The 27,376-nt window shown below is 37.3% G+C and overlaps 1 protein-coding gene and 1 pseudogene across 2 annotated transcripts in view; both read left to right on the top strand.

The window, feature by feature from the left end:
- IDE (insulin degrading enzyme) overlaps nt 1-27,376 on the top strand; it is a 92,300-nt gene that overhangs the window by 16,817 nt on the left and 48,107 nt on the right. For both annotated transcript variants that reach the window (XM_054572860.1, XM_054572859.1), the window contains exons 2-4: nt 16,589-16,773; nt 17,788-17,995; nt 21,241-21,410. In XM_054572860.1, the coding sequence (XP_054428835.1) occupies nt 16,589-16,773; nt 17,788-17,995; nt 21,241-21,410 (563 nt within the window). The remainder of the gene's footprint in view (nt 1-16,588; nt 16,774-17,787; nt 17,996-21,240; nt 21,411-27,376) is intronic.
- Nucleotides 26,625-26,968, top strand: LOC129070020 (60S ribosomal protein L38-like; annotated as a pseudogene).

Genomic DNA, 27,376 nt, shown 5'->3' with positions numbered 1-27,376 from the left:
ATGTAACGTGACTGGGAATTGAACCTGCAGCCTTTAGGTTTGCAGGCCAGTACTCTACCCACTGAGCCACACCAGCCAGGGCACTTTTTTTTCTTTTGTTGCCTGTTCTTTTGGTGTCATATGCAAAAAACCATTGCCAGATTCAGTGTTATGAAGCCTTTATTCCATATTGTCTTCTAAGAGTTTTATAGTTTTAGCTCTTAGATCTTTAGATTAGATCTTTAATCCATACCCCTGGATATTTTGAGCCAAAGTTAGAAAGCCTTTCCCTCTACAGGGTTAAAGAGTAATTACACCATCTTTTTTCCCAGTACTTGTATAGTTTCCTTTTTTTTTTACATTTACAGTCATGTGCCACTTAGTAACATGGTTATGTTAAGAAAAATTCATCATTAGGTGATTTCATCATTGTGTGAATATCATAGTGTGCACTTACACAAACCTAGGTGGTACAGCCTACTGCACCCCTACGCTATATAGTAGAGCCTATTATTGCTCTTGGGGTACAAACCTGTGCAGCATGTTACTGTACAAAACGACATGAAATTAAATCAAGCACAAGAGAAAATGATGCAATCACGAGACTGGTAAACACGAGATGTATGAGGTTGCTGCTGACAAACAAGGCGTATTTTTTTACAGCGAACTTTTTATATAAAAATAAGTCCAATGAGTACACTCTAAAATTATGATGAAAGGTATAATATAGTAAATGCATAAAGCAGTAACAGTCATTTATTATCATTATCACACATTATATACTGCATGTAATTGTGTGTGCAGTAGGTTTGTTTACACCAGTTGTTTTATGATGTTATAATGGTTGTGATGTCACTAGGTGATAGAAATATTTCAGCTCCATTATAATCTTATGATACCATTGTCGTTTAAACAGTCCACTGTTGATCAGAATGTCCTTATGAGATTCATGATTGTAGTGTCATCATCCATAAGGAGTTTACTTTTATGAATGGTGTTAGATATGGATCTAATTTAATCTTTTCCCCAAGGACTACTCAGTGGTCCAAAGACCATTTATTAAAAAGTTTGTCTTTTAGCCAGTGAGTTTAAATGCCACTTTTGTCAAATACTAATCCATATGTATTTGGGTATAATTTTATTCTCTCTAATTTTTGCTACTCATCTGCTTTTTCTTTTTATGGGGCAGTGTCATACTCTTTTCATTATAGATATTCTGTAGTATGTTTAATGTCTGATAAGACTAGTCACCCACGTAAAGTTTTTCTTTCTCATTGTTTTCCCGGTTATTCTTAGGTGCTTGTTTTTCCATATAAATTTTAATATTCCCTAATTTAATAATACATCATTTTGGTATTGGGATTTTGTATTATTTTCTCGTTTAAATTATATCTTATTCATTATGCTATTACAGTTGTCCTGATTGTTCCCCCCTTGCCCCTTCCATCCAGCACACGCCACTCCCTCAGGCAGTGCCCACACCATTGTTCCTGTCCATGGATCATGTGTATAAGTTCTTTGGCTACTCCATTTCCTACACTGTACTTTACATCCCCATGGCTATTCTGTAGCTACATATTTGTGCTTCTCTGTCTCCTCACTTCTTGACCCATTCCCCCACATCCCTCTCCCAACTGACACCCATCAAAATGCTCTCCATATCCATGATTCTGTCTCTGTTCTTCCTGTTTGCTTGGTTTGTTTTTTAGATTCAGTTGTTGATAGATATGTATTTATTGCAATTTTATTGTTCATAGTTTTAATATTCTTCTTAAATAAACCCCTTTAACATTTCATATAATAATAGTTTGGTGATGATGAACTCCTTTAGTTTTTTTTTTTTTTTGTCTGGGAAGCTCTTTATCTGCACTTTGATTCTAAATATCTTTGCTGAGTAGAGCAATCTTGGCTGTAGGTCTTTGCTTTTTGTCACTTTGAATACTTCTTGCCAATCCCTTCTAGCCTGTAAAATGTCTTTTGAGAAATCAGCTGACAGTCTTATGGGAACTCCCCTGTAGGTAATTATCTGCTTTTCTCTCACAGCTTTTAAGATTCTCTCTGTATCTTTAACTTTTGGCCTTTTAATTATGATATGTCTTAGAGTGGGCCTCTTTCCATCCATCTTGTTTAGGAGTCTTTATGCTTCCTTATTTGCATGTCTATATTCTTCACCAAATTGGAGAAGTTTTCTTTCATTATTTTTTCAAATAGATTTCCGATTTCTTACTCTTTCTCTTCTTCTGGCCACCCCTGTGATGCAAATGCTGGACCTCTTGAAGTTCTCCCAGAGGCTGCTTGTACTATCCTCATTTTTTAATTTTTTGGATTCTTTTTTATTCTTGTTGTTCTGATTGGTTGTTTTTTGCTTCCTTATGTTCCAAATCATTGATTTGATTCTTGGCTTCATCCACTCTACTCTTGTTTCCCTGTAAATTGTTCTCTATTTCATTAGTATATCCTTCGTTTCTGACAGGGCCTTTTTTATGCTGCTGAGGTCCTCACTAAGGTTGGTGGTCAGTGGTCACAGCCAATCCTTGCAGCTGACTAGCCTGGGCAAATCCCTCCCATTAATCTGCCAGCAGCAGCCAAGGCTCAACTACAAGAGGAGGATGTGGTCAGCCCACACAAAGGGTACACCTCGAATACCCTGCTTGGCTCATAGGGGAGGCTGTGCCACTGGACCCTACAAGACACCTACTTCGTAAACCACACTACCAAGACAGCAAGCAGTAGCAGCTTTACTTAATACATCAAAACAAACACAGGGAGGCTGCCAAAACAAGGAGACAAAGAAATATGGCCCAAATGAAGGAACAGATCAAAACCCCAGAAAGAAAACTAAACAAAATGGAGATAAGCAATCTATCTGATGCAGAGTTCAAAACACTGGTTATAAAAATGCTCAAGGAGCTTAGGGATTCTATATTAGTTTTTAAAATATCATTGTCAGAGACTAGGGAGTTCTTGACAATACCACTGCCCCTGACGAGCTCTGAGATGGTGGAGTGGGGTGTCTTGATTTTTCCTCCTCTTGAAACAGTGGTTTAGTTTCATGAATTATGCTTCTGTAAGATTGTAGTGGAAGAAAGCATACATCCTTTTTTTTTAATCCTTACCCAATGACATGCTTATTGATTTTAGAGAGAGGGGAAAGAAGGGAGAGAGAGAGGGAGAGAAACATCAATACGAGAAAGAAACATCGATTGGCTGCCTCTTGTTTGCACCCTGAGTGGGGACTGAACCCACAACCTAGGCATGTGCCTGACCCGGAATCCTACTCGCAACCTTTCAGTTTTTATGGGATGGTGCTCCAGCCAACTGGACCATACTGGCTAGGGCAAAAACATTTGCCCTTTTAAAGAAATAGTTTGAAAATCATACGATGATAAGTATTTAAACCTCCACTTGACTCCTCAATATAACTGTGTGGTGTTTCTGACACTAACCAGTGCAGACTGTTCTAATTGTTCTTTGGCCACATAAGCATCGGTTACTCTTCTTGTACCTCCCACCATTAAACCAGGTTTTTGTCTGCTGAAGCAGCATGATGTGGGTTCATTCTTTTACCTAATGTCTTGAATATTTGAACATTGCTTTTATGGATTGGTTATAGTGTTGTGGAATAGTCCATTCTGATACAGATCCTTTAGGGGCTGGATGAGAACGTTGATAATTACTGTTCTTTGGCTTGTATTGCTATACGGATTCTGGAGCCACAATATGGGACTCTGCTATTTACTTCTGTGTGACCTGGTACTCATTACTCCCCTCTTCATGCCTGTTTCCTCAACAGCAAAATGGGGACAATAATAGTATCTACCTTCACAAGTTTGTAGTGAGAGGTAAATGAGGAAATGTGTATGTTTCCATCATATAGCGGACTAATAACAACAATTATACCATTGCTATGAAGAGAAGAAAGTGCTATGTATTTTTTTTCTGGACACAAGAGCACAGATAAATTTCATAGTTGTAGGCAGCTTGCTAGTTAGAGCATGAGGGGTAAATCAAAGTCTGTATCTGAATAAAGGAACAGAATAGCATCTGTGGTTTAAGAAAAGTCAGTCTAGGCTGTTACTTTCTAAACTATCCAAAGTTCTTATCCAATGTATAGAAAGAAATGAAATGGAGCCTAAAATTGACAGCAGTGTTGAACCAAACTACATTAGGTCAGCACTTAAGTGAGGAAGTAGGTTCTGGAATTAGGGTATGGATTTCTTCCACTCTCTGCTTGAAGCTTTCACCTCACATCACAGGCTATTTTAAAAATTCTTTTGGAAATTGCCGCAGTTGTGAGCCAACAAGCAAGTTGTCAGCAATGACAGTGAATGGAAATGAGGTCCAGACTTTTTCTTTATTAATTAGCCCTGTTATATTATGATGTAGCTGATCCAAGTTAATAACAAAGTAAAAGTTCACTTTGGGCTTTATAAACTTAGTAAGTAGAACCTAGTGAATTTAAATTCATTAAGTTTTATCTTTTCAAAGATTCTTTCTGCACTATTCTGAAAAGTACAAAGAATAAAGATTACCTAATATCTGTTATCCATAGATGATCATACTCAACATTTCTATGTTTCCTTCCAAAGATTTAGTCTCTGTACATAAAATAAACTTTTTAACTTGGTGGAGTGGTTAAGAGCATGGTGCTTTGATGTTTAAAGATTTATATTTGAATCCTTGTTCTCTTACTTAATGCCTGTGTGGTCCTAAACAAATGACTTTTATGAGTTTAATTTCCCCTTGCAGGAAAAATGGGAATACTAGGATCTATCAAAGGGGTGCATTGAAGGTATAATTCCCATAAAGAGTTTGTGCTGTGAAAGATACTGAGTGCACAGTTCAGGAATGTTCTGTCCCTGTGCCCTGGCAGATCCCTTTACTAGTGCACTGGATTGCTCACTCAAGGACAAGGTTTCTGCAAACCTCTCTTTCTTCTTCATTATCGGTTTTACCCTTCCCTTCATTTAAGCTTTTTTTTGGTTTAGATTCTTATAAATACATACATACATACATAAATGGGAGTTTAATGCAGATAACTTTGTATGTTTTGATTAATCTATCTCATGGTTTTATTTTAAGTGGGTTGAATTGGTTGCAGTGATTCTCATCCATTATTTTTGGATAATAAATTCAGGACTATAAACTAGGGTCTTTCATCCTTGGCACTGTTGACATTTTGGCCAGATAATTCTTCATGGCAGGGGGTATTCTGTGCAATGCAGGATGCTTAGCAGCACTTCTGTTCTCTGCTCACTAGTTGCCAGTTGCACCTTTCAGTTTTAACAGTTCAGTTGTGACACATTGCCACATGCTCCTTTGATGAGGACAGTTGTCACCTATTAAGAACCACAGACTATAAACAGTGGCTTACCAATAGCAATTACAAAGGGATAGTTATTTACCTGTTTTTCTGATAGTCTTATGAAATACCATCCTATTATTAGCCAGTCCATTGAATGTTTTTGACCTTTGGAGATGACAGTATGCAACTGGAATTTGCATGAGTATATGTTCAGAATGCTAGTAATACTATGGTGGTTACTGAGGTTATCTATTTGCATCTCACCTCCCCCGCCATGACCATAATTATGATGATGATTATAATATAAGGTTACCATTTATGGGTGTCTTCTATGGACCAGACACTCTGCCTTGGATCAGTACAGGCATGGAGAATCATATTAAGGCAGCGCAAAGGTCAAGCTTCCTGAACCAGCATTAGCCGAAGAGGGCAGGATTCTCTTTTTCTACCAGAACTAAAGTGTATATATGGATGGAACTGAGCCCTCAAGAGGAGGTACACAAGAATGCAGAATATGGGTATTTGTGGTTTGCTTTCCTTGGAGGGCTATCTTGAGAGAATTAGTTACAGGTTGATAACTCTTCCTACTTGTGATTGAAATTAATTTTTAGAGACTGTGACAGGGACCTTTGAACTGTCCTTGCTGTTCTTGGATCATAGAGCATCTATGAAGAAGGTAACCCATATGTAAAATTAATTCTGAGTTTGAAGAAATACTTTATATATTGTTCTTTTTGTTTTGTTTAAAATAAAAAACCTACCTAATTCAAATCCTGGGTTAATTGCTTTTTTATACACATGTTGAAAATTGTTGAGGGGAGAGATTTCCAGTCAAGATGGTGGCATAGGTAGATATGGCTCGCCTCCTTGCACAACCACATTAAAATTAGAACTGAATTATAGACCAGCTATTACTCAGAACTGTCAGAGATCAAGTTGAATGGAAGTCTGACAACTTTGGAATTAAAGAAACCACATCCATCCAGACTGGTAGGAAGGGCAGAGACTAGAACAGGCTGGTCTAATATCCATATGTGGTGGATAAAAATTTGGGAGGGATATCTCGGGATGAGGAGTCCCAGCGCCACACCAGGCCCCCACCTGCCCATGGTTCCAGTGCCAGAAAGATAAGTCCCCACAAGTACTGGCTGCAAAACCCAGCGAGAATCAGTTGAAGAAACTGCTGGGGCCCCAAGTAGTTCCTCTTAAAGAATCCATACACCCACACACGGACTCACGGACTCAGACTCACTCCCTCGGAGCTCCAGCACCAGGGTAGCAGCTTGAAAGGCACCAAGTGACATACAAGGAGAAACAGAAGTGTCTGGCATCAAGGTGAGAAGAGGCCATTGTCCCTTCTCTTAACTCTCCCCTCACAGAACCACACAGCTGGCAGGCTGGTGCCATATCTGAGACTCCATCAGCCTGGCTAACACTGTCTGCCCAGCTGGTGATCTCCTGAGCCTCTATTCTACTTAATTTAAGGGCCCACCCAAGCTGTTAACAGAGACATTTCCAGGTGAATGGCTGGTCTTGGCTCCTGCTTCACGACTTTCTAAATTCTCTCAAACAGGCAACAGCCCGCCTCAGTGAGTCGTCAGCCCCCATATGATTTCCTAAGTGGCCCCCTGGGCCCAGCACTAGCAGCAGCCAGCCTACATTTAAGGCTTGGCTTCTCCTGGGAATCTCTTAAGTCCTGCATAAGTAACAGCCATCTCAAATTGCTTTATAGCTCCAGGAGGGTGGCTCCAGGCAGAACACAGGTGTGGCCCAAATTAAAGAACAGACCAAAACTCCAGAAAAAGAACTAAACAAAAGGGAGATAAGCAATCTCTCAGATGCAGAGTTCAGATAAGCAATCTCTCAGATACAGAGTTCAAAACACTGGTTACAAGGATGCTCAAGGAACTTAGTGAGGACCTCAACAGCATAAAAAAGATCCTGTCAGAAACATAGGATACACTAATTGAAATAAAGAACAAGTTACAGGGAAACAACAGTAGCGTGGATGAAGCCGAGAATCAAATCAGTGATTTGGGACATAAGGAAGAAAAAGCAACCAATCAGAACAAGAAGAAAAAAGGAATTTAAAAAAGCAAGGATAATGGTAGGAGCCTCTGGGACAACTTCAGGAGGCTCAACATTCGCATCTAGAGGTGCCAAAAGGAGAAGAGAAAGAGCAAGAAATGGGAAATCTATTTTTAAAAAATAAAGAAAACTCTCCTAATTTGGTGAGGGAAATAGACATGCAAATCCAGGAAGAACAGAGTCCCAAGCAAGGTGGGTGAAAAGAGGCCCACTCCAAGACACATAATAGTTAAAATGCAAAAGGTTAAAGACAAAGAGAGAACCCTAAAAGCAGCAAGAGAAAAGCAGTTAGTTACCTACAAAGGAGTTCCCATGAGACTTAACAGCCGATTTCCCAAAAGACACATTGCAGGCTAGAAGGGATTGGCAAGAAGTATTCAGAGTGATAAATAGCAAGGACCTATTGCCAAGATTGCTTTACCGAGCAAAATATCATTTGAATTGAGGGACAGATAAAGAGCTCCCCAAACAAGAAAAAACTAAAGGAGTTCATCATCACCAATTATTATATGAAATGTTAAAGGGACTTACTAAGAAAAAGAAGATGATCAAAGCTATGAACAATAGAATGGTTAAGTACATATCTATCAACAGTTGAATCTAAAAAACAAACCAAGCAAGGAAGGGATTAAGAAGTACAAATAGGTAGTTACAGAATAGCCATGGGGATGTAAAGTATAGTATAAGAAATGGAGTAGCCAAAGAACTTACTCGTGACCCAAGGACATGAACAATGGTGTGGGGACTGCCGGAGGGAGTTGGGGTGCAGGGTGGAAGGGGGCAACAGGGAACTGTCAGGATAACTGTAATGGCATAATCAATAAAATATAATTTAAAAAAAGAAAATTGTTGAGGGGAGAATTTATTTAAAGTTTAATCATTTTGGGTTTATTTAGATTACATTTATTGCTTATCACTTTTATTTGCTCGGCATATCATTTTATTTTTAAATATTAACTGCAGTCTAATGTAAGATTATTAAAAGGTAGTTTTCAAATCTAAACATGATAAGTGAAGATGATTAAAGTCTTTAACATACTTAATATGACTTAGCTATGTTGACTCATGCTATACCTAATGGTCTTCCTAGTTCTTGTTGCCAGAATGACATCAATAAAATTAATTGTCTCAAGACACACCTGAGAAGGTTTAGATAATTATCACATTAATTGGACTATTATTTCTTAGTGAGCCTTCTCTGTGTAGCACCTGTCTGATTTGGATAGCTTCTTTTCAGTATCCAAGTGGTACTATTTCCAGGATAACTTTTGGTGGATGATATTTACAGCCATGAGTAATTGATGTATCTCCCTCTCCCTTTTAGTTTACTGTGCCTTATGATATTTTTAAAAACTATTAATTGCAATATATATCATGTGTTTAGCTTGATGAATTTTCACAAAGTAAACAGACCTCTATAGCCAACATATAACCAGCACCCCAGAAGCTTCCCTCATGCTTCCTTCTAATCTCTATCCTTACCCTCAAGGGTAACCACTATCCTGACTTAAAGGCATTGCTTGATTTTACTTGTCCTTGCACTTTATATATGTATGGTAAGATACAGTATTCATTCTTTCACATCTAGCTTCTTTCATTCAACCTTATTAGCGAGATTCATCCTTACTGTTACGCTTTGTTCTAGATTTTCTTTGTTGTATACTATTCCATTGTAGGAATGTGTCACAGGTTATCTTTTCACTGTTAATGGACATTTGATCATTTCTAGTTTTAGTTGTTATGAATAGTATTGCTATGGACATTTAAATGCATTTATTTGGGCTGAATTGTTAGGTCATATTGTCAGTTTTATATATACTTTACTATATTCTACCATTTTTTGATAGTGGTTGTACTAATATGCATTCCTACCAGCATTGTATGAGAGTTTAGGATGCTCCATAACTTCTCTATTACCTAGTATTTTCCAACTTTTTCATTTTAGTTAATCTGGTAGGTACATAGTGGTATCTCAGAAAACCTCCTGTGGCAAAAATAAGATGAATTTGGGACATCTTGGGGCTGTAATCTGTCACATCATGCTCTTGTGCCAACCTAAGCTTCACTTGTTTCTCCTCCCTGAGTACAGTCCTTCCTTCTGCCAGGGCCAAGCATGACCTTAAGGCCACACACTGGCAAATACCCCTAGAGAAGAAAATGGGTGATGATCATCAGCTTACCTCAGGGCTTGCCTCTCTCTGGAATTCCAGTTCCTGCAATCCTCATTGCTTTTACAACTCTCCAGCATCTTTTAAAATGTGGTTTTTGTGCCCTGACTGGTGGGGCTCAGTTAGTTGGAGCATTGTCCCATAAACCTAAAGGTTTGATTCCCAGTGAGAGCACATTTCTAGGTTGAGGGTTCAGTCCCCATATGGGGCACATAGGAGAGGCAACCAGTTGATGTTTCTTTCCCTCTCTATAAAATCAATAAGCATGTCTTCGGGTAAGGATTAAAAAATATCTGATTTTTGTAATTTATTGTGGCTTTTTCTACTTATTAAACCTGAATCAGGTTGCCATGACCTACAGAGAAATGGAAGTTGGTAGATTCTTGGGATTTTTACACACACAGTCATATCTCATGTGAAAATGTTAGTTTTTTCCACCTCTCTATCTCATCTGTATGTGTTTTCTTTTTCTTGCATTATTGGACTGGTCAGAATTACTAGTACAGTGTTGGCTAGAAGAGATGATAGTCATGTCCTGTTTGTGGGGATGAAGGAATAGTCTCCCTTTTATTTTTAGTTTGCAGACTTTTTTATTTTTAAACATGAATGATTATTGACTTTAGTTAAGTAATTTTTCTATATCTACCAAGATGATTACATGTTTCTTTTTATTCTGTTCCTATGGCTTAATAGGTGCCTCTAAAAAATAAATTACCCATAACCCTACCGCATCTACTGTAGTAATTATTTTCATATTCCCCTTCATGCATGAGACAATTCTGTATACTCTTCTCTCTCTTTAAACCTGTTATCCGTTTAATCCTGCCATACATTTTCCTTTTTATTTTTTATTAGCTAAGTATAGTGAGGTAATACGGTTCTCAGCCCAGGAACTCCTTTGGCAGATTAGACACATTCTTCTGGGCTCCTTCCCCGATTTACCTCATTTATATGGGGAGGAAGAAGAGGAAAACAAAGAACTTTTCTCCCAGTATTTATTTTGACCTATTTAAATTTTATTTCCTCATTGTTGTTTTTTGGGAGTGTTAGGGAGGAGAATGGGGTCAGGGGAGGACTGTGGGGATGGTAATTGGGAGCTGAGGAAGAAAGCTATTTATGATTCCCTTAAGCACCATCGTCTCCTTCCCTTCCCCTGCCTCCTCTTTCCCTATAGGTCCTGGCTTTGCTGCAGATCAAATTTGTGAATGCCCTTGGGCAAATCACTTAATCGCTGGGCTTTTGTTTCTTCATCTGGGGTTAAGAAGAATGACCTTCAAAGCTGCTGTGACTTGTCATTTAGGGAGAATGGAAAGATTAAATTAGCAGTTTGTAAAGCATAAAGCATATGACACTTGAAAAGTGGAGTGATTGTTAGGATTAATTTTGTACAGTGGGATCTACTTCACATTTTCTTTCTTTTTTTGATTTAATCATTAAATTTTATAGACATATATTTTTTAATTTAATCTTTATTGTATTTTTTCCTTTACCATTTAGTCCCCTTATACACCCCTCCCCCCTGCAAACATCACATTGCTGTCCATGTCCGTGAGTCCTTTTTCCTTTTTGCTTGATCCCTCCACCCCCAGGCCTGCCTGTCTGTCCCCACAAGCTGTCACCCTGCTCTCCATCTATGAGTCTGTCCACATTTTCTAACAGCCTGAAAACTACCTGTGGAGGAGGGATACTTGTGAAACACCTTTGATTCTCAAACTACAACTGTAAGAAACCTTCTGTAATTAACTGCGCTTAAACCTTCATAAAGTCTATAAAATGTTCCACGTTAAGTGAAGGTATTCAGAACAGGCCTGCCAAGACGTGCTACTTAGGCATGTGGATTACGTTAAGTTGAAGGCAGTCGGGACCCTGTGGGCTCAAGAGAAACTTTTACCTTTCCCTCAAAGAATTTAAATTTGGGGACCTTGCCCATAATAAGAGTTATCACCAAAAATAGCTTAATGACCTATTTATAGGGCAAACTTGTAATTATTGAATATCTGCTCTTATTCTGCAAATGACCTTCTTCTACTCTGAAGCCCCGAGGCACTGTACCTTATCCTTAGCTTGGGATGTCATGCATACCATTTTTACCTTTCTCTGTCTGAACCTCTTATGCATGTTGGGGTCTCTCTGTCAGGTATTTGGGGCTCCCATACATATGTAATAAATTTTGTTATTTACTCTTGTTAATCTGTCTTATGTCGATTCAGTTATTAGTCCACCCTAAAAAACCGAGAAGGTTAAGTATCTTTCTCCCCTCCATAAGCCTGTCACTTTGGAATAAACAGTCCTTAATATATATGCACCAAGACTAGAACAAAATTTGCAAAAGCACATACCTCTAAAATGATACTCCTGTAGGATTCCTTTAAACGGTAACCATCCTTATTCATTTAAGTATTTGTTTCTTTTCCCTTGCAGACTCCTTTCCAGAGGGCAAAGGCAAAGTATCTCATCAGGGGGGGAATAGGGTTTAACTGAACCTATCAGGATTTTAGATTTTGCCCACCTTTACGATCTAGCTGGTGTATGAGGTGAGGTGTACTGTAACTGAATAGCCTTGGATAGATGGTTCTCTGAGACATGTTATTTTTTCTAGCTCAAGTAATGTAAATAGTATTTGGGAATATATTGTCTTACAGTGAGGCATCCTAGGGCTTGTACCACCGCTACCTTCACATTCTCTTACTTCCCTTTGCTTTCTATGAGGAAGAAATGTTTATGGTGTGGTTCTGATTTCAGGCATTTTCTCCTTGGACAATTCCCTCATTCAGAAGTACCATTGGGTAAGCTCAACTTCCGCCTGTGGTTTGGGAGTAGGTGGATGGATTCCACAGAAGGGAGGTTTTGATATGTAATTGACTATTAGCATGATCATTTACATGTTTGGGTTTATAGGTCATTTATTTAGAATTAGGAATGGATCAGGTCTAACTTTACGTCTGGGACTATGGCGTGGGTAGGGAACAAAAGGCAAAATAATGTTTCTCAATCTATTCGGTACACTGTGAAATACTTAAAGAGATAAGAGAAAAAAGACTGTAAAAGGTCATCCGAAGAAAAGATTATTTGCAGAAAAAAATTTCTTCTTGGTATGAGAATTTGGAAATGACCTACTTGGGAATTCGTTTTTGCAGACCTGCAGTTCAGGCCTTTATATGTCAAGGTAGAAGTCTAGGGTCTCTCAGTGGAGGTTCTGGTTGTACGTCTGTTAACATCAAGCTTTTGTATTTCCACTTTATGCCTTGTGTTTTTTTTTCCTCACCACCAGTTGTTTGCTCAGATATTCCCTTCCTTTTATTTGGCATGCTTTCACTCACTCTCTTTCCTCTCTTCCCTCCCAGAAAGTTAGGTGGCCCCCTTTCATTACTCCTATAGTGCCCTGACAACTATAATGGCACCGCAGTTAAAAGATGACTTGTTTTCCTATCTGTCACTAGACTGGATTCCTTCAGAGTAAGGGCTGTGGCATACTCATCTTTGTAGCCAGCATGTGTGGTATAGTGTCTGGATCTTAATAGACCTCCTTAAATACTTGTTTGGATATGGGGTTACTGGGGTGGGCACAGCTAAGAACTGAATTCTAATTGTAACTCTTTGCTGTATGATCTTGTACAAGTGAGTTCAGGTCCCTGAGCTTCAGTTTCCTTATGAATAAGATAGGGAAGTAGCCCATCTGGGGATCTTGTTAAAATGCAGATTTCGGCTAAGTAGGTCTCTGGTGGTTTCTGATATTTTACATTTTGACAAGCTCCCAAAGAAGAAAAGTCAGAGTTGCTAGTCCATGAACTGCAAAGAACTAGATAACATCTAATGGCTCGTCCAGGTTTTACCTTCTATGTTTTTAGTCATTGTTTTAAATTCTGAACAAAATTACAGAATAATGCTGTAATTACTAAATCTCTTCAATTTTATTAGAATGCTGAACACTGACAATTTTGTGTCTTACGGTGAAGTTTCCAATGTATGGTTATGTCCCTGAAGTTGAAAGTAATTTTATCGCTTCTAAGATTTTGACTTTGACAGGTTAAAAATACCAAGTAAATGTCTGGTAAAGCATTTTATTTAGCACTAGCTTGTCATCTAAAAATTAGAATGCTTGCTTCTTGCTCTTTGTTTGGTGCATATTGGAGAACATTTGCAATAAATAAAATTACTTTTGAAGGCTTTATGCTAATGAGGTGAGATGGATAGACATGTGATCTCGTGAGTATAAATACAGAGACAGGCAAGCTGTTGATGAATTCATTGTCAGAGGAGGAGTTCCAGATCATTTCCTTCAGTTCCCCAGAAGGTGAGAATCAGCTTGTTACAGGATACGTTGATAGATATGCTAGAGGTAAAGCCAGCCTGTGCCTATTGAATATGGATTGCTGGGAAGTGTCTTGTTTGAAAATGTTGCTATTATTTCATTTGCCTTTTGTTTCCTCAAGTAGTTATAATACATGATTTGGGAGCATTGCCAGCTTGGGAATTTGTAGTTGTCCTCGATCTTGTATACAAATGTCTAAAAGTAGCTGGACTAATTTTTATGTTTGATTTGTAGAATAAATCTATCTCTTTATTCTTAGCCACACCAGGGATATTAATCAGGCATAGATAGCTTCAGTGCCCAAATGAGTTATATAATGCCTCTGATCATATTTTTTCCTTTATGAAAATGAAAATCCAAACAAGAGAAATTGAACTCTGAAAAAAGTACAGAATGTAGCCTATAGTTGAGGGTGGTTATCTTAATTATAGTGAATTTTTCACCTCCCACAGAATAAGACAATTTGTCCTACCAAAGTGAGCTGTATTTCATCTTCTCACTACAGTTGTGGGTCAGAGCTCCACCATCAGCGTCAGAATCATCATTATTACATTTTAATCACTCGTAACTTTTGGTTCCCTTAATCAAACCAGTGGGGAAAGGACAGTAGAGGGCTTTGGGTGTAACCAATGGCAACGAAGCCAAAATAGCCTATAGTTTTTGCTCCCACTGAGTGGAATTCATCATCAGAATCCTCACCCCCTCCCTTCCTCTAATAGAGCCTCCCAGGGGAAGGGGAGCAAGAAAGAAACATTGATTTGTTGTTCCACTTATTATGCGTTCGTTGGATGATTCTCACATGTGCTTTGACAGGGATTGAACCTGCAACCTCGGCATATGGGGATAGTGCTCTAACCAACTGAGCTACCCACCTTTTTAATGCTGCTCTTCTGCAGCCTCTTAATGGAGGCTGTCTGATGGCTTATTTACTCTTAATGTTGCCACTAGGTTAGAGCTCATTTTTTAAAAAAGTACTTTATATTCGATCCAAATTAGGGTTTTAGTAACCAGCTATGTATTGAAGGCAATTGCTGTAGTCCAAACAGATTATCCTTGGAGAAATACCTTAACCTGTCTTTGGAGGCTTAGATGGACCATATTCAGTTACCTTGCGATTTTTTTTTTTAACCACAAAATATCACTTTTTAAGACTTTGCACTCAGATATTTCCATCTGCCTTTGACATTGATCTTAAAAGTGATTTATGGCTTATGAAATAGAAAGGAGTTGTTTATAATGCCTTTTCACTTCCAAATTGCTTTTGAATTTTCCAACAGTGAGCCTACATTTCAAAAATGTTAGTATTATTTTTTTTTTCAAGAAACTTTTACTATAAATAGGACATGACTATTAACAGTGTCTCTGTGAAGTACTATCTGGTTTTTAAAAACCAGTATTGTACCTTTAGTATGACTTATACTACTGATCTTTAATATTCCAAATATTCTCTTCAAAAGAAAACATCAGGGACAGTCTTAATAGGAGCAAACAAACCTCTTTACTTTATCGATTCTTACTCAGAAGAATAGTTACAGATTTTAGAAAAGAAGTTTTTATGATAAAAGGAAACTGGAGTTTTCCCTCTATTAATCTCCAGAGATTTTAACACAAAAAAATAAAGCTTTGATCCAATATAATTGTATGTCTATTTATGTCCACTCTGATTTACTTTTAAATCCGGATGTCTGTCAGTCTTTAAGGAGCAGTCAGATCCATTTCTTTTTTCTCCCAGGTGAGAAGCAGATGTGTTAACAAAGGGTCATTTTTCCTCTATAGTTTCAGATAGGTTTTTGGCTTTACTTGATTAGTATATTGACATGCTAATAATAGCAGGCTTAGTTTTCCTCTCTTAAGCAGTTCCCAACATAGACAGAAATAACACCCACTCTTAGTGTCAAAAACATACATACCCCAGACTGTGGAAATCCCATCACGACACTAATAATCCCTGCATGGCTGTAGTCCTCAGGACTCTGCTGATAGTCCTTTTCCATCACTGTAGCTCTAGCTTTCTTAGGGAAGAAAGGAGAGGTCTGTGAGAGAAGGGAGGGAACTCGTTTGGAAGACAGTTTAACATCTCTGCTAAGATCCCTGCCCTTGTTCCTGCCCTGGCACTCACCTCTGCACCAGACTACACAAATTACTTGAGGTCCTTCCAACTTTGTTTGTTTTTATGTTTCCTGCTTTTGTTGCCATGACTCATAGGACACCCCAGGTCTCTTATTTTGTATTAAGACTTAACAGGATTTTCCCTCGTTGGAGGTTGTTCCCTATGTTCTAAGCATGTACATACCAGACTGATGAGTTCTAGATCTGCCCTATCTTTGAATATCATCAGGTTGACCAATGTTTTTGATGACCTAATAATAATTCTTACACCTCTCACCTTATTTACTTTAGCAGACGCCTCTGAAGTATGTGGAAAGCAGTTATTGGTAATTGAAAACTATACTAGGTCAGCACATTGACCAACTCATGGTCCAACCCGTTCTGTCTCAAATGCCCGTCCGTGTGCTGTCCTAAATATGGCCCTGTGAAAACAGTATTGTTAGCACCTCCCTGAAAGAATGATGGGTACGAGGGTGGGAGGAGTGGAATTATACTCTGTAGATAGGCTGTAAAGTTTCCTCCAGATATGTATTTTTAATCTGGTGATGCACTGTATAGATTTGCTTGATGTTACTTTGTTCTTTTAAAAAAACACCACAGACTAACAGTTAACTTTTTTCTTTTAAGTTTCCAAAAAAAGACCTACAGCAAAATGAATAATCCAGCTATCAAGAGACTAGAAAATCACATTATCAAATCTCCAGAAGATAAGCGAGAATATCGTGGGCTAGAACTGGCCAATGGCATCAAAGTACTGCTCATCAGCGATCCCACCACAGATAAGTCTTCAGCAGCACTTGATGTACACATAGGTACAATTTAAAATTGTGAATTAAGCTTTGTTCAGTTTCATTGACCTAATACTGACATTTATTAGAACTTTCCATATTTGTTCAAATAAAGACCTACCTAACATTGTCAGTTTAATGTACCTTACTTTGTACAGTAGCCCTATATATACATGTTTGTACAGCTATTGGTAATCTGCAGTTGCCTAAATCAAGTAGTTTTACATTTATCAAGAGTATCTTGTTAGGTTCCCAGCTGCGGTGGCCTAGCAGCAAGGACATCCATTCCCATCCTTTATTGAAACAGTTCCAATGCTTTCACTTCTGTAAACTTTTGGTACACTAGGAGATATTATATTTCCTAGATTCTTGTGTGTACATTTCTTCCATATTTAATGCTGCTTTACTCAGGTTGCTTCTTAGCTAATGTACATTTAGTGAGGCATTTTTCCCCCCCTCTGGAAAGCTTTTATTTAACTCAGTGGCATTTTAAAATTGAGAAAATTAAGTAATAATCACCATACGTTGAACAAATAATTATTGCTGAGCACCCTGCAATATGCTTTGCAAGTATCATCTAATTTTTATTCACACACCTCTAAGTTACATATAGAGAGAGAAAAAGGACTGAAGCAAGACAGATAAAGTATCTGTCTCAAGTTTCACAGCTGGCAGAGCTGCTTACCCCCAAACCAGTGCCCTCAGCACTATGCTATATTGTCTCCTGCAAAAAAGAAACCCACAAAACAACAGAACAGTGAATTCAACTCTTGCCCTCCAACATATTGTGCGAGGAAAGTAATGCCCAGAGAGGTTGAAATCTGCCCAGGGTCACCAACTAATTAATGTCAAAAGATGGGGCTAGAACTAAACAATATCATTTTAGAGCAGCCTATGCTTAACTCTAATTGTATGGTAGGAGATGTCATGCTAACAGAAGTTTCAGATCATCTGTTAATTTGCCTGTTCTTAATATCTTTCCACATAAAAATGATTTATTATGTATGTACCTATATGTATGTTTCTCTACTTTTTCAGGTTCATTGTCAGATCCTCCAAATATTGCTGGCCTAAGTCATTTTTGTGAACATATGCTATTTTTGGGAACAAAGAAATATCCTAAAGAAAATGAATACAGCCAGTTTCTCAGTGAGCATGCAGGAAGTTCAAATGCTTTTACTAGTGGAGAGCATACCAATTACTATTTTGATGTTTCCCATGAACACCTAGAAGGTGCCCTAGACAGGTAATGCTGAATACTCTATGAATTATCCAACCTTGTATACTTACCACATTAATACTAGTAACAGGAACAATTACTATTTTTACAAAGATGTCTTCATGGTTTTATAACTTAACAAAAGGTATTTTAATCTGTATTTTTTTTCCCTGAGTTTTGTAAAAAAGAAAAATAATAATAAGTGGTCTCAAATATTTACGTTGTTGTAGAGAAAAAATAATGGTATGACTTTAACCAGCCTGTGGGCCTGTAGAATGTTTTACTGACATAAAATTCTCATCAGTCCTTGCTATTCTAACTGGTATTACATATGAAATAGGTGATGAAGAATAAACTGTAATAATTCCATGGGTCTCTTTCAAACATATTTCTGTTCCAGAATTCTGTAACGTAAATACCCTATTCTCAGGAATACTTAGTAGATATAAAATGTTTTGACCTGCAGTTTCAACCCTGGAGACATTTTGTGAAAGTATTTTCTATAGCAAGCTCCCTTATGCCAATTTAATTTCTTGGTCAATTTTCTTTCTTTCTTTCTTTCTTTTTTTTTTTTTAAAGATTTTATTTATTTATTTTTAGAGAGGTGAAAGGAGGGAGAAAGAGAGGGAAACATCAATGTGTGGTTGTGTCTCGTGCGCCCCCTCCTGGGGACCTGGCCCGCAACCCAGGCATGTGCCCTGACTGGGAGGCGAACCAGCAATCCTTTGGTTCATAGGCTGGCACTCAGTCCGCTGAACCACACCAGCCAGGGCTTGGTCAATTTTATATATAACTAACAATTTAAAACTGTTTGTTATATCAGTGATTTGATTCATTGTTTAAAGTGTAATTTTGTCTTGGTGAATTTTTATAGTTTTCTGTGTTAGCAAGGAGTAATCTGAACCTCTTTAGTGGGTCTGCGATGGGTTTGACTTTGCAGGGTTAGTAATTGTGAACGGTATTTGCTTACTTATATTAATAATAGCCATTCTATTTTTTTTAAGAAACCTAATAGTTTGATTTTTTTCCTTAGTGCAAAGAATATTAACAGGGGGAAAGCATGGGTTCAGGATACGTGGCTGGGTCAGAGTAGCCTGTTTCTTACTTATTCTAGCTTATGTTTCAATCTTTAGGCAGCAGCTTTGAGGTATAGTCATCTTTTATATGTATTCCCAGAAGACTAACATTAATGAGTTCCCTGGGATCATACACTGAATTTAATTTCCTGCTTTACCAATGGTACTGCAGATGTTCATACAAAAGATCTCTGTATGATGGAGGATATATGTTACTTGACTCAGAGTGGAAAAATCACTTGTACAAGAGCATCTTTTTAAAAAATTGCTTATATGGTACTGTGTCATAATCGTGACCCTTTACGTGGGCCTATCCAGCTACAGTATACGGCTATTAGGCACTTTTCCCAGCCTGAATATATTGAGGTAGGTAAAAGAGGTTACATGTCCAGAAATAGCTCTGTTTTAATATATCCTTGATTGTAGACTACAGATAGATAGAGTGCTCTTTGGATTGGTATGTGTGAAGTATTTAGTACTATATTCACTGTGTACTTAAAATAAATATCAAATAATAACAGCCTCCTTGACAGCTGAACTGTGTGAGGTGCAGTTGCTCAGACGTACAGTCTCAAGAGTCTCTTAGGTCCACAGAATGGTAGTTCCGTTCAGACAGACCCACTACTCCTGGTTTCATCTGAGTTCTGGATCTTGTTTTTCTAAGATGGAGGCTAAAGTTTCTTAAGAAGAACTTACTAATTAAAACTTACTATGAAATCATGATTTCAATTACAAACTGATATAGGAGAGTTAATTTATTAACGGTACTGTACTTGAACTTTAGTACTACTATTAAAGAATAGCTTCAATAAAAGCATATTATTAAAATTTTGAAATACTCAATATTTCATAGCAGCCCATAGTTATGTTAGTCAAACTACTATGTCATTGGTTTTTCACTCTGTTTTTTCCACTAATGAGTAGGTTTATTTGTTTTTCTCCAAAAGGGAAAAATTCAAATAGAGTCTTTTAAAAGTACGTCACTTAGTTTGTCCTAAAATGTCTGAGTCTTAGTGATATTGCACCTAAAACTGTAAGTTTAAGATTTATTTGCCTAAGAACTACCACCTGCCTTTTCCTTTTTTTGGAGAATTAGCCACGTATAACAAGGATTTTCATAGATATGCCAAATTGCAAATCTGGCAAATAAATTGCTGCTGTCTCTGTAAGTCTGCCCTGATTTTGCTGTTGTGACACTGTGATTTATAATAAGAAATATATTTGGTCTTCTTTTCTAATCCTGACTTGTAACTCCTAAAATGCTTGCAAATTCATAAGTGATGAGAGCTATAAGGATGTCGTTTGTTAGGTTTTTGAGGACTTTGGGGAAGCCTCTGCGTAACCTGAGAGTGGGAGCGTGTGATTAGAGAGTAGGAACTTGTAGTCCCAACCCTAGACCTTCAAGGAGAGAAGTGGGGCTGGAGATTAAGTTCAGTCATCAATGGCCAGTGATTTAATCAATCATGCCAATGTAACGGAGGCTCCCTAAAACCTCAAAAGAATAGAATTTGGAGAGCTCCTACACTTGACCACATGGAGATTTGGTGAAAGGTGCGCCCAGAGTGTGTGGAGGCTCCTCTGAGAACATACCTTGCCCTATGCATCTCTTTTATCTGGCTGTTCCTGAATTATATTCTTTTATGATAAACCAGTAATCTAGTAAATAAAATATTTCTCTGAGCCCTGTGAGCTGCTCTGGTAAATTAATTGAACCTGAGGAGGAAGTTGTAGAATCCTGCAATCAATCTGTTGTTCAGAGGGTTGGTCAGAAGCCTAGGTGACAACCTGGATATATGATTTGGGTCAGAAGTGGGGAGTCTCATAGGACTGAGCATCTGATTTTTAGGTAGATAGTGTCATGATTGAGCTGAATTGTGGCATACCCAGCTGGTGTCGGTGGATTGTTTGGTGGTGTGGAAAGAACACATGGGAATTGGTTTCTGAAGCAGGGGTGTTAATCTTTTTATATTTTCACTAATTACATAGCATCTCTGGGGTAGATTGACTCCTAAACTTATATGTCCAGCATTACAGGTTTCTTCTGTTACTTAGAATGTATTTCCTTCTTTCTTAGTAGCAAGGGTCATTTTTTCTGGTTCTGTAGGTTTCATATTTCCTATCTGTTAAGTTTCAAACATTTTTTAAAGACCAGTTTTTTAAAAGTAACAGTTTTCAAATTATGTTTCACACCCTTAGGTTTGCACAGTTTTTTCTGTGCCCCTTGTTTGATGAGAGTTGCAAAGACAGAGAGGTGAATGCCGTTGATTCAGAACATGAGAAGAATGTGATGAACGATGCTTGGAGACTCTTTCAGTTGGAAAAAGCTACGGGGAATCCTAAACACCCCTTCAGCAAATTTGGAACAGGTTTGTCAACAGCAGCTTTCATGCCTTAGTTCTGCTTGACCTCATTTAAACCCATGGCCTCTTTGCATAGTATTGTGTTTTACAGTTCAGGATAGAGGATTTCAGAACTAATTTTTCCCTACACCGTTTTTTATAAACGCACAGTCTAGCACTGAGAAGTGGTTGTTTTGTCATCGTTACCTCCTTTTATTTCTTAAACTACGCCCCTATATTTAAGGTATCTGCCTAGTACCGGTGTAGGCACCTATATTTGTGACTCATGACCTGAGGTGTAGCTGAAGCTTAAGTATACAGACTTCATGGAGGAGGTGATAGGTTATTGAGCATAGTGACCAAATATGAAGTGAGTTTGTTGGGTAGCAAAGTATAGAATTAAATTCAGAGATTAGAAACAATAACAATGATGCTCTCCAGTTCCATCCATGCTGTCGCAAAGTTTAGTACTTCTTTTTTTCTTTCTGCTGCGTAGTATTCCATTGTTTTTATGTACCATAATTTTTTTTTTCATAACAATGAAATTCCAAAAGAAGAATGTCAAACAAGAATCAGGTCCTTGGGATTGGATTCTGTATATAATACTCAGGATGATATTGTCAAATTGTGGTAAGAGTGACCTAAGCAATTATTTGCTCTGTAGAGGGTTTACTCTGGCCATCCCGTTCAAACAGGGGTCAAAATGTTTACGGAGAGGAGTGAACAGAGTTGGTAATAGATATTAACCAGAATTTCAAATGGATAACATAATGGATCTTTTCTAAAGTCTACTTTCTAATAGGGATTAAAAAAAATTATATTTGTTCTCCCACTAAGTTCTAGATGGGCTAATAATCAAGTTAACAAAGACAAATTAACAGGAGAAAATAAAATTTTATTTTCCCTATGCATTTAACATAATTTCCGCATACAGAGCTGTCACATAAGCATGAAAATTTCAAAAAAAAAAAACCGAGGCAATATTAAGTATATATGATAATTTGGACAAAAGAGAAAAGTGGGGGAATTGGTGTTATATTTCAGAGGTGAGAATGGGGCAGTTTACAGATAGTTGAGGAAGGGGGTAACATGCATGGCAGGGAGACCCTTGCTAGGCAACTCAGAAACAATGGGACTTCAGATATCTAGCTAACAGGCCCTTGCCTGAAGTCCTCCTGTTTACCATACTTAATTCAAATTAAGCTAAAACAAAATTCCCTTCTTGGAATAGACCTTCCCATCTAAATCTCATAGACAAGAAGGGGAAGGGTCACAAGTTCTTCTGTGTCTTATTTCTTAATAAACAGCTTAATAACAATATCCCAGAAGACAGCTTCAGGGTGGCAAAACTTTGGTCCCCTTCACTTCTAAACAGAAGTGCTATTATTAATGCTCACTTCAAGGCTTGTTGAATCCTCCTGCTCCCATTGCCTTCTCCTCTAAACATCTACATGCATAGCATCCAGCTATGGGGATGGCTCTGTGGGAGGTATAATGCTACAGAAGACACACAAGGCCTCTGCTTCTCAAAGTGCTGCAGTCTGGAAGGAGGTTAGAGGTGGGCATGACAGGGTGTTAAAAAAAAAATCAGTGTAGAGTCTTGATTTTATAATTGTACCCTTTTTTTTTAATTCAGCGGGGTTTTTTTTGTTTTTGTTTTTACTAAAATTGTTTAAATATTTAATTGGTACTAAAGTATTTAAAGTAAAAAACAAAAAGTCTCCCTCTTCCTCATCTATTCCTGCCAATCCCATTTAACAGATGTATTGTTGTTAACAGGTTGCTATAATTTTAAAAATACTGCTTTGGGATTATAAAATTACATATAACTAATAGATTGTTTAGTGCACTTTCAAATTTATGCTTACAGTCAAACCTTGGTTCTCAGACATCTCCCATCTTGAATAATCTGGTTCTTGACCAGGTCGTTTGTGGAAAAAATATCTCAGTTGTCAAACAAAACTTTGGTTTTCAACCCAGCAATGCTTTCATGTTGATACTGTATTTCTAAAGGGAAAAAAATGAATTTTTTTTTTTTTAAACAAATTGCTTCTTGAACAGCCTTCTGGAACAAATTAAGTTCAAGAACCGAGGTTCCACTGTATTATGTAAGTTGACTTCGGAGACTTTTTAAAAAAGACTATAAAGAAAGCTTTCTTTCAGTTTGAATACCATACTATTATATATATACCCAGTAACAACCAGGGGATTAGCATACTTTTACAGAATTAGAAGTTTTAGAAATTGCAGTTAGAAGCAGTGATGCTGTATGCTTTAGATTTATATACTTGGCACTCAATATCAGCATCATTGCTAAGATGAATACTGTGGTCTTTAAAATGTCTGTGCAATGCTGATTTGTTTGAAAAGTGGCTTTACTAGAGAATGCCAGTGTATGTGGGATATCAAGAAGGGAACGTGAGTTAAAAAAATGTTTTTTTCAAAATTATTATACCCAAGTGACTGCTTTCCTTAAAGTAGCCTGTTTGGTAGGTTAGACACACCAACAATGCTGCCATTGTGCAGGACGTGTTGGAGCTCCTCTTTGGGAGTTGCCTTTTAAACAGCCTCACTGGTGAAAAATCATAATCAGCATAATCAGGTGGCAGCCACAAATCTTCCAGAAATAAATCTAGTGAATAAGGTGAATGATATAACTTCTTTGTCACAAGTAAAGAAAAATCTTAACATGTCCTAAAGGGCAGTTTCAGTAGTGACTGGCAAAGGGAAACATTGAATGGCCATTTGTATATGGGTGGGGTTTGAGGGCATATTAGTTTTTATAACCACAAACAAGGCAAGGCAGTTAGTCAGCAAAGGATGAAGTAATATAAACAGCTAAGAGATGAATAAGCCAGTCCCAATACAACAGGGCAGAAAATGTGATTGAAGCAGTGTAAATGCCAAGTTACCTTCTGATTTTAGAAATATAAACTAACATTGAACTTCATGGAGTAAAGGTTCTTTCACTTTTAAAGTCAGAAACATTTGAAAATATGATGAAAGCTGTAGCTGTAGAAATTATACATTCTGAAAACGTTGTGAAAGTGATCCTTGCAGAAGAGTCCTTGTCAGAAATTCGTGCTTCATTTATTTCTGTTACTTTTGAGTAACTTTGGATGTTCATGTGAATGTGGGCCATTTTGCCCATAAAGGGATTATGTTTACTATTTTAATATTAATAATGTAAAATATTTTAAAGAATTGAATATTTACATAATAATATCAGGAGAAGCTGGGTATTTTTAAATGAGCAAAATCCAAATATTGTGTTATTTATTTTGAAGAAAACCTTATGATGTTTGTCCTTTATAGTGGTTTTTCGTGCTTCAAAGTAGAGATCAGTGGCTTTAAAACCTTTTTAAACAATCCACAGTAAGAAGGAGGTTTTACTTAGCAATGCAGAGCATGTACATGTGTATTTGTGAAAGCAGCTAAAACAAAAGTTTTACCAAATAATATCTATCTTACGTCTTGGGATGTAGTCTGGTACCTTCTGTTATATGGTTTCTTTTTAAAAAATTCTGGTCTGCCAGTACATTAAACTTACTTTACTACTATTGAATGGGTCCCAGCCCACAGTTTAAGTAAACAAAAGTCATAGGCAGGCATTTAAGTAAACTGAGAAAAAAAATTTAATAAAACTCAGCACTCGTTCATGAACAACAAAAAACAAAAGAAAGAAAAAAACCTCTTTCTCTGATAAAAACCTATGTCCAACATCATGATTAATGAAGTTTCAAAAGGATTTCCATTGAAAATCGAAAACAAAACAAGAATACCCTCCAATCACATTTTTGTTCAGTTGTACTGTAGGTGCTAGTTATTACAGTAAGTTAAGGGGGGGAATGTGTTATGTAAAAGGTGGAAAGGAAGCAAAAGAAAACTGCTTTTTTCCTTATGATATATTTGCCTGCATAAGAATACTCAAGAAAACCTTCAGATCAGCCATTAAACACAAGATAATTTACGAGGGCTGCCAAAAAGAAGAGAAACATACTAAAATTGTGTTCTTCATAGATGCCAAAATACTCAACAAAATACTAGTAAACCGATTTCAACAGTAACTTAAAAGGATCATACACTACAAGCAAGTGGAATTTGTACCAGGGATACAAGGGTGGTTTAACATCCACAAAACAATGTGATTCATCACAAAAACAGAACCAAGAATGAAAATTATATGATTATCCCAATGGATGCAGAGAAAGCATTTGATAACATTCCATGTCTGCTTATGATAAAAACTCAACAAAGTGGGTATAGAAGGAACTTAACCTCAACTTGATAAAGGCTGTATATGACAAGCCCACAGCTAACATCATACTCAATGGTGAAAAGCTTAAAGGGAAATCCATTTTCTTTTAAGATCAGGAGCAAAACAAGGATGTTGACCCTCAGCACTGTTATTTAACATGGTACTGGAAGTCCTAGCCACCGCAATCAGACAGAAAAAGAAAGAAAAGGCATCCAAACAGGAGTAGAAGAAGTAAAACTGTCTCTATTTGTGGATTACATACTATATAATATATAGGAAACCCTAAAGAATCCACCAAAAAATGATAGAATTCAGTAAAGTAGCAGGATACAAAATAATATAAAGAAATCTATTGTGTTTCTATACATGCACAATGAACAAAAGGAGAAATGAAGAAAACAGTCCCGTTTACAATTATGTCTAAAAGAATGAAGTCCCTAGAAATAAACTTAAGCAAGGAAGTGAAAGACCTGTACTCTGAAAACTGTACGCCATTGAAGAAAGAAATTGAATAGGACACAAATAAATGGAAGGATTGGATTGGAAGGATTGGATTGGAAGGATTAATATTGTTTTAATGACCATACTATACAAATTCACAACTTCAGTGCAATTCCTATCAAAATACTAATGTCATTCTTCTCAGAACTAGAAAAAATAATCCTAAAAGTTAACTAGAATCACAAAAGATCTCAACTAGCCAAAGCAATCTTGAGAAAGAAGAACAAAGTTGAAGTGTCAAACTTCCTGATCTCAAGCTATGCTACAAAGTAATAATATTCAAAGGAATATGGTACTGGCACAAAAAACACACATAAATCAATAGAACAGAATAGAGAGTTCAGAAATAAGCCCTCACTTATATATGGTCAACTAATTTATGACAAAAGAGGTAAAAAATACACATTGGAGTAACAACAGTCACATCAACAAGTGGTATTGGTACAGATACATGCAAAAAAAAAAAAAAAAAGTAACTGGACCACTCCCTTACAGAATACAGAAAAATAAACTCAAAATGGGTTAAATGTAAATGCTTCTTGGGCAGTACATAGGGAATAGGGCGTATAATCCAAGGTGCTGGCCATTCTTCACACCACGTAGCCATGCCCCACAAAATTGAGGAAATCAAGGACTTCCTGCTCACAGCCAGGCAAAAGGATGCCACATTTGTCAAGATCAAGAAAAATGAAGACAATATAAAGTTGAAAGCCTAATGCAGCAGAACCCTGTACACCTTGGTCATCACAAAGAGAAGACAGAGAAACCGAAGCAGTCCCTGCCCCCAGGTTTGGCAGCGAAGGAAATGAAATGAACCAGACACGCTGATCTGTATTAAAATGCTAAAAATTTTTACAAAACTGTGTTAAAGATTTAAATGTAAGGCCTGAAACCATAAAACTCCTAGAAGAAAACAAAGGAAGTAACTATTTGATATCAGTCTGAGTAATGTCTTTTGGGTACATCTCTTTGAGCAAGGGAATAAAAGCAAAACTAAACAAATAGGACTACATCAAACTAAAAAGCTTCTGCACTGTGGGGGGAAACCTTCAACAAAACAAAGCCACCTACTGAATGGGAGAATGCACTCACAAATGATACACCCAAAATATATAAGAAACTCATACAACTCGACCAAAAAGAAAAAAATCTGATTGAAAAATGGGCAGAGGACATGAAAAGACATTTCTCCAAAGACATACAGATGGCCAACAGACATAGTAAAAGATGCTTG

Source organism: Pteronotus mesoamericanus, unplaced genomic scaffold (genome assembly GCF_021234165.1).
Source record: "Pteronotus mesoamericanus isolate MK-2021 breed Mesoamerican mustached bat unplaced genomic scaffold, CSHL_Meso_final contig_24, whole genome shotgun sequence".
NCBI lineage: Eukaryota > Metazoa > Chordata > Mammalia > Chiroptera > Mormoopidae > Pteronotus > Pteronotus mesoamericanus.
Note: the sequence above shows the minus strand (reverse complement) of the source record. Positions and strands in the feature narration are given on the sequence as shown.